Source organism: Notolepis coatsorum (genome assembly GCF_963971535.1).
Source record: "Notolepis coatsorum genome assembly, chromosome: 12".
Taxonomy (NCBI): domain Eukaryota; kingdom Metazoa; phylum Chordata; class Actinopteri; order Aulopiformes; family Paralepididae; genus Notolepis; species Notolepis coatsorum.
This window is the reverse complement of record NC_140176.1, coordinates 30,633,063-30,641,289: the sequence shown is the minus strand read 5'-3', so window position 1 is coordinate 30,641,289 and position 8,227 is coordinate 30,633,063. Positions and strand designations below refer to the sequence as shown.

General features: G+C 44.8%; 1 protein-coding gene across 1 annotated transcript; it reads left to right on the top strand.

Annotated features, from left to right (window-relative positions):
• Positions 1-1,860: 1,860 nt before the first annotated feature.
• On the top strand, positions 1,861-5,082 carry adrb1 (adrenoceptor beta 1). Its single transcript, XM_084326297.1, has one exon. It carries the CDS (start codon positions 2,173-2,175, stop codon positions 3,322-3,324), a length of 1,152 nt encoding a protein of 383 aa, XP_084182423.1. The 5' UTR covers positions 1,861-2,172; the 3' UTR covers positions 3,325-5,082.
• The last annotated feature ends 3,145 nt before the right edge of the window (positions 5,083-8,227 follow it).

The window sequence follows — 8,227 nt, the reverse complement described above, 5'->3', positions numbered from 1 at the left end:
TCATTTAACTGAATTAAATAGTTTTCATATTTTTATATTCAGATTGAATTGTATTGCCTACATTTATAAATGTAATACAATTATAGTATATTCACCCTCTTCACTTCTTGGTTAAATGTCCACTCCATATATATTCCACTCAGTACAATTTCATTTCTACTTTCATTTCTACTTTTACTTAAGTAAAGGAACTGTACTTCCTCCACCACTGCTGATATGATATGTATTGCTATCATGAGTTATTACAGTCTAATGAGACAATGCATGTTCATCACTACTGTACACAATAGGAACACGTCAGAGAGAGAGAGAGAGAGGAGAGAGAGAGAGAGAGAGAGAGAGAGAGAGAGAGAGAGAGAGAGAGAAAGAGAGAGAGAACCACAACTTAATTAGATGTTCATCTTCAGACCTGACTTCACCTGCTGGAATCTCTTTTTTATTTTTAATGATGTATGTGTTTACTCTTTTTGTAGTGAATCTAGCTTTGAATATATTTTTTACTACTATTTACCAATACCCTGCATCTATCTGTACAGCCTGGCATTAGGACATGTGCTAGTAGTGTGTGTGTGTGTGTGTGTGTGTGTGGTGTTGGACTGGTGTTTATGGGAGGGAGAGAGGAGAGAGAGAGAGAGAGAGAGAGAGAGAGAGAGAGAGAGAGAGAGAGAGAGAGAGAGAGAGAGAGAGAAGAGAGAGAGAGAGAGAGAGAGAGAGAGAGACTTGGTGGACCTGTGTCACGTCATGATAACAAATCCCTCCTTGTTTCCTAAGAGAGTGACAAAGGATTGATTGTTCTGTTATTACTTATTTTGAGTCACTCACTGACTCAGTCTCTATGTTGTTAAAGTTTGAAACAACGCACGGTTTGGAAAGAGCTCTATAACTGTTACCTCCAGGTGTTGCGCAATGACGCACGGGGTGAGACCGTGACTGAATTAATTGATTGATTGAAAACTGTATTAACAGATTGCAGAATGGGTACAATACAGTACAGCTCAATACACACAATTGTAAGGGGATGCAGACCAGAGAAAGACTTTCGTCTTGTTTACATCAGGGTCCCCCATTTTCACTGTATAAACAAGTAACACTGTACATTGAGGGGGGGGGGGAGGAGACACTGTACAAACAAACACAATTGTACATTGAACTATTGACAAAACCATACTAGGCTAAGGTAAATGACTGTACATTGGAGGGGGTTGGGTTAGGATATTTACAGGGGCCAGTGTTGAATTGCAGTCTCCCGTAGGTGTCCCTTGAGAGAGGTTTTGAAAGTGGGTAGTGATCCACATTCCTTTACAGCTTTGGGTAGGGCGTTCCACATTGATGTGGCATAATTGCGAAACGTGTTTAGTCCCTTATTTGAGCCGAATCTGGGTAAACAGTACTGTTACATCCAGACATTTAAATATACAGTACTTTAAGAGACAGAGTTTCTAAAAGAGAGTATATACATTTGAGGGGGAAGAAACGGTACATTGGAGGGGGTTGGTGGGGGGGTTTGGATGTTTTTTATTCCTGGGGCCAGTTTCGAATTGCAGCCTCCCGTATGCTCTTTGAGAGCGGTTTTGAAGGTGGGTAGGGACGGATTCACATTATTTTACGGTTGTGGGTAGGGCATTCCACATTGATGTGGCATAATTGCGAACCGTGTTTAGTCCCTTGTTTGAGCCGAATCTGGGTTTAACATGATTTGTGGATGAACGGAGAGATCCGGTTCCTCGATTGTGTTTGTTGTTCACACTGCAAAGTGACACGAGCCGCGCATTGGCTGTGGGGCGCGCGTGATGTCACACCGCCGCTGAAGTGCTCTGGTGCAGCTGAACGGACGGAGCGCAGAGTGAGAACAGATGGAGTTGGACGCTCGACCGGAGCAGCCGTGGAGCCGATGAATGCGCGGCGGAGAAGCGGCAGCCGCGCACACTCCGCCTGGATGAACACACCGCCACGCAGCCGCTGCCTGTGACTCTGCCTGGATAAAAACACACCGCACAGCCTCGCACACTCCGCCTGGATGAACACGCCGCTGCCTGTGACTCTGCCTGGATAAAAACACACCGCGCAGCCGCGCACACTCCGCCTGGATGAACACACACCGCGCAGCCGCGCACACTCCGTCTGGATGAACGTGGCTCGTCGCCGGACACCGCGCAGCCCGAGCGCATCATCATGGGGGACGGTGGTCCTTCTGTGAACTTCCAGAATGACACGAACTCCTCCGGCGCGTCCGAACAGTGGATGGTGGGGATGGGTTTCGTGATGGGCTTGATAGTCCTGACTATTGTCTTTGGGAATATCCTGGTCATCGTGGCCATCGCCAGTAACCAGCGGCTCCAGACGCTGACCAACGTGTTCATCGTGTCGTTGGCGAGCGCGGACCTGATCATGGGTCTGCTGGTGGTGCCGTTCGGCGCCGCCCTGGAGGTCCGCGGCGCTTGGATGTACGGCTCCTTCTTCTGCGAGTTCTGGATCTCCGTGGACGTCCTGTGCGTCACCGCCAGCATCGAGACGCTGTGCGTTATCGCCATAGACCGGTACGTGGCCATCACCTCGCCGTTCCGTTACCAGAGCCTGCTCACCAAAGCCCGCGCCAAGGCGGTGGTGTGCGGCGTGTGGGCCATCTCCGGCCTGGTGTCCTTCCTGCCCGTCCTCATGCACTGGTCGCGGGACGACGTGGACACGGCCTGCTACGAGGACCCGGAGTGTTGCGACTTCATCACCAACAGAGCGTACGCCATATCGTCCTCGGTCATATCTTTTTACATCCCTCTGGTGGTCATGATCTTCGTCTACGCCCGGGTGTACCGAGAGGCCAAGGCGCAGCTGATGAAGATCGACAGGTGCGAAGGGAGGTTCCACCACAACCCGCCCGGCGCCTCGTCCGGCAGGAAGAGACCGTCCAGGATGCTGGCGCTCAAGGAGCAGAAGGCGCTGAAGACACTGGGCATCATCATGGGCACGTTCACGCTCTGCTGGCTGCCCTTCTTCATAGTCAACGTCGTCCGGGTGTTTTGCGCCCAGATGGTGAACAAAGACGTGTTTGTGTTCTTCAACTGGCTGGGCTACATGAACTCCGCGCTCAACCCGATCATCTACTGCCGGAGCGCGGACTTCAGGAAAGCCTTCAAGAGGCTCCTCTGCTGCTGCCCGAGGCAGGACCGTCTGCGCGGCTCCTGCGACCTGTCCCGCTGCTCCGGGGGCTTCGTGAACTCTCTGGACCCCAGTCGGACCTGGTCGGACTGCAACGGGCTGGAGCCGCTGGACAACAGTGACAGTAGCGTCGACGGGACTCAGAGGCGCAGCTCCGAGGCGCAGCTGTGAGGTTGGGGAGCGCTTTGCTGCACGCGGCCACCGCGCACTCAAACCAGCCATGTCTGTAGACCTTTTGGAGACGAGTTCAATGATAAAGACACGCTCTGGGTCCTTTTGGAGACGAGTTAAATGATAAAGACACGCTCTGGGTCCTTTTGGAGACGAGTTAAATGATGAAGACACGCTCTGGGTCCTTTTGGAGACGAGCTAAATGATAAAGACATGCTGTTGTCGGTCCTTTTGGAGACGAGTTAAATGATAAAGACACGCTCTGGGTCCTTTTGGAGATGAGCTAAATGATAAAGACATGCTGTTGTCGGTCCTTTTGGAGACGAGTTAAATGATAAAGACACGCTGTTGTCGGTCCTTTTGGAGACGAGTTAAATGATAAAGACACACTGTCTGTCCTTTTGGAGACGAGTTAAATGATAAAGACACGCTGTTGTCTGTCCTTTTGGAGACGAGCTGAATGATAAAGACACGCTGTTGTCTGTCCTTTTGGAGACGAGCTAAATGATAAAGACACACTGTCTGTCCTTTTGGAGACGAGTTAAATGATAAAGACACGCCTCCTTTGTCCTTTTGGAGACGAGTTAAATGATAAAGACACGCTGTTGTCTGTCCTTTTGGAGACGAGTTAAATGATAACGACACGCCTCCTTTGTCCTTTTGGAGACGAGAGACACGGTACAACTCAAAGGGCACATGGGCCTCACGGCAGGGGGATACGATCTGTGAGCCATGTGTTCAGATACAAGCTGCTGTAAAACATCATTATTAGTATGAACATCATGCTTTGCGACACGCAGCACTATGGACGCTGTCTGGTCGTTGGAAGACCATGTAAGTAAAAAAAAATTGGCTCCGGGCTTAAGAGGTTAATAGTCTCCACGACGTGTGTAATGTTTTACCTCATAGCCTCAAATACGTGCACATTGTACGAAAGGCGTTTGTTTATATTAAACATAGTTATGTACAATAACAATGTATTTATTCAGTGTTTTTTTTTACGGGATACAACATTTTGGAAACACGTCTGTTCCATGACTTTATATTATGTGCACTTTAGTACTGAAATTCTCTCTCTCTCTCTCTCTCTCTCTCTCTCTCTCTCTCTCTCTCTCTCTCTCTCTCTCTCTGTGTGTGTCTCTGTGTGTGTCTCTTTCTTTCTCCCTCTCAATTCAATCCAAATGGCTTTATGACATGACGTCTCTCTCTCTCTCTGTCTCCCCCTCTCTCTCTCTGTTTCTCTTTCTCTCGCTCCATGTCTCTCTCTCTGTTTCTCTCTCTCTGTCCCTCTCTCTCCCTCTCTCTGTCTCCCCCTCTCTCTCTCTGTTTCTCTTCCTCTCGCTCCATGTCTCTCTCTCTGTTTCTCTCTCTCTGTCTCTCTCTGTTTCTCTCTCTGTTTCTATTTCTCTCTCTCTGTTTCTCTCTCTCTCTGCCTCTCTCTCTGTCTCTCTGTTTCTCTCATTCAAGCTTACATGCTATTGTAAGGTGGTTTGTTATGTGCAATAAAGAGTATCATTGTTAATTCAACATTGGCATGTTTAGTTATTATTAAGTTATTATGGGGGCATTACATGTTTATATGTAAGACTTTTAAAACAAATTGACGTTGATATTGAACCATAGAGCCAAGGAAATAAAAATAAAACAGGCATTTTCTCCATTCAGTTTGTGTTGATATAATGGTCTTCTCTACCTTGGGAAGCATAGTCTGTGCTTATTAAAATGTTCCTCACAATCAGCATAGTATGTGCTTATTAAAATGTTCCTCAGAATCAGCATAGTATGTGCTTATTAAAATGTTCCTCACAATCAGCATAGTATGTGCTTATTCAAATGTCCCTCACAATCAGCATAGTACAGTATGTGCTTATTAAAATGTTCCTCACAATCAGCATACATCTTTGGAAGGAGTGTTCAGTCAGACATTTAGGGACATTCTTTTTACCATGTGACTCAGATCAGATTTTCACAACAGTGTGAACAGCACACATATCACATGAAATCTGATCTTTTCAATTCTGATTGGGCCACTTTCATATGTGGTCCTAAATCAGATGCAGGTCTGGTCTTTTGCAATGCAACCTCAGTCTGAACAGTCATGTGACTTTCATGCAACTTTTATGTCACTCTAGATTGACATTTGTCACAATTTTCGTTACGTCCATCTTCTTTATTGTTCATTTGCGCATGCAGGTCAGTTTAGGAGCCTGACCAGTTCACACTGGAATAGGGGTGTAAAGGTACACGTATCCGTACCGAACCGTTTCAGTGTGTACCATACCGTACCGAACAGCTGTGTACCGAACGAATACAACGGTATGTTAACCACAAACGACTGCCCACCGGGAGCTGTTTTTTCCACAATCTAATATAATAATAATTATTATTTTATTTTATTTTTTACAAGTCGACTATTCATTATTTAAATCAGATTTGAGCACTAAGGTTTGCAGTGTGAATGTAGCCTAAACAATTTTACACAGATTAATTTTAATTGAGAATTATTGAAAGCCAGTGGCCTTTAATTTGTCCTCCTGTGATGTCATCGGAGGATGTACTTGTTGTGTAAATGACAGGATCTTAAGGTTTCTGAAGGATATGTTGGTGACAGATACATTTGAACAGAATACTGATGATTTACCACAATATTACGGAGATTTTAAAACAAAACAATGTATTGATTCCCAAATACATTATGTGAAAAACTTAAAGGGGATATTTCACTTTAGTAGAACCTGTCAAATTGCATACGTTTTACCTCATATAGTTAAAGTAGATAAGTAGACAACAGGGACAGCAGTGGTCACTATTTACTAGTAGATGACTTTAGATAGAGGTAAGACAGCTAGCTTACTAGTAGATGACTTTAGATATAGGTAAGACTGCTAGTTTACTAGTAGATTACTTTAGATAGAGGTAAGACAGCTAGCTTACTAGTAGATTACTTTACATTGAGATAAGACTGATAGTTTACTAGTAGATTACTTTACATTGAGGTAAAACTGATAGTTTACTAGTAGATTACTTTACATAGAGGTCAGACTGATGACAAGTTCTACTAAAGTGAAATATCCCTTTAAGAATGTAATAATAATGTAATAATGATGTATAAGAATGTAGTAAAACATCTTCCTTGGTAGAATCGATTACAGAAGACTGGAACAAAATACAGTTCAGATGTGTTATGGGAGAAATGTCCCTTTACATCTATGTAACTTATTATATTAATACAATGAGCTGATTCAACCTGTATTATATTACTAAAATGAGCTGATTCAACTTATTATATTAACACATTTCTCGTTGTTGGCCGCCATGCGTTGGTTGCCAATAACGAGATTTCTCGTTATTTAATCGTTATTTCTTTTATTAGCGATATCCATTCATTTTTCATCCGTCCAGCCTGACATTATCATTGGGAATGGCTCTGAGCTCGAAAAGGGCAAATACCGCCCCCTATCATCTCCCGGATGGTAATGCACATCAATGGATTGGATTGAGTGAAAAAGTGCATCAGAGAAATACTCCGGTCCAGGATTGTCCTATCTCTGGCAAGCAGTGTCGTGTTACCACATTCACTGGCGAGGCTGGAAGCAGCTTGGATTATGCGTTTCGGACTATAATGTTGGATCAATAAACGCGATCAATATTTGGAATGGCGATCAGGAATTGGATTCATCTTTTTGCAGAACATCTGATCTGAGGTAAGGAATCTATGTTACCAGTTTTGGGTTGATCAGAGTTGTTTTTCACAGATTTAACAACGTGTGTGTGTGTGTGTGTGTGTGTGTGTGTGTGTGTGTGTGTGTCTGGCGTTAGGCGCTGAGCGCGGCACGAATAAATGCTTTTTCAGCACGCTTTTGTATTGTGCGTTTAATGTGTAATCTAGCGTTTATTTGAAAACGATTCATAAATCAGCCGGAAAATGACAACGTGTTTTGTGTATTCCAGTAAATGGCTATTTTCGCGGAATTTCTCTGAAATTACTAGAACTCTCCGAAACTATACTCGTATTCAAAATGGTATAAAACGGAAATGTACTGATGAAAAAACAATCCGTTTCATACATGTTGACTACAAGCAAGTCATTGATAAGCGACGGGTGTATTAGACACATAGCCATAATTTAAGATATAGTTTATGCGTTCGCAAATTTGCTCGTCCTACCATTGAATAACGTGGTGGCATCCAAGCGATAAATCGTCATATCCGGGTGGCAACCAATGTGTTAATACAAGGAGCTGATTCAACTAATTATATTAATAAAATGAGCTGATTCAATTTATTATATTAATACAAGGAGCTGATTCTGTAACGGTTTCACTAAGCCAGAACACAGGTGCAGACACAAACAAGCAGAGACGATGTGGAATCAGAGTATAACCCAAATGTCGGGTGTATTTAATGAGAATAGAAGAGTAACAGAATCCAGTCGCTAGACAGTCCAGGGAGTGAACGGGTACAGGGTACTCAGACGGGCGTAGGGGTCGTAGCCAGGAGCGGGTATTGAGACAGACCGGGGAGCGAGCAGGTACAGGGTAGTCAGACGGGCGTAGGGGGTCGTAGCCAGGAGCGGATACTCAGACTGTCCAGGGAGCGAGCAGGTACAGGGTAGTCAGACGGGCATAGGGGTCGTAGCCAGGAGTGGGTACTCATACAGTCCAGGGATGTTCACGGAGAAAAAGGTCAGGCAGGCAGAGATCATTCACGGGAATCCAAGATGGGGGAAAAGGGAGTGGAGCCAGGCAGGAACTATGAGCAAAAGGAGGACAAGGACGTTAGAAGCACAATAGAACACGGACTGATAAATAGAACAAGGCACGAGAATACAGACTGACTGGAAATAAGGAACTACAGCCTCATGATCCTATTAATACAAGGAGCCGATTCAGCAAGTTTGCGG

What these genes read in the sequence shown, in the direction of transcription:
- adrb1 (XM_084326297.1), top strand. Translation starts at nt 2,173, where the DNA reads ATGGGGGACGGTGGTCCTTCTGTGAACTTCCAGAATGACACGAACTCC.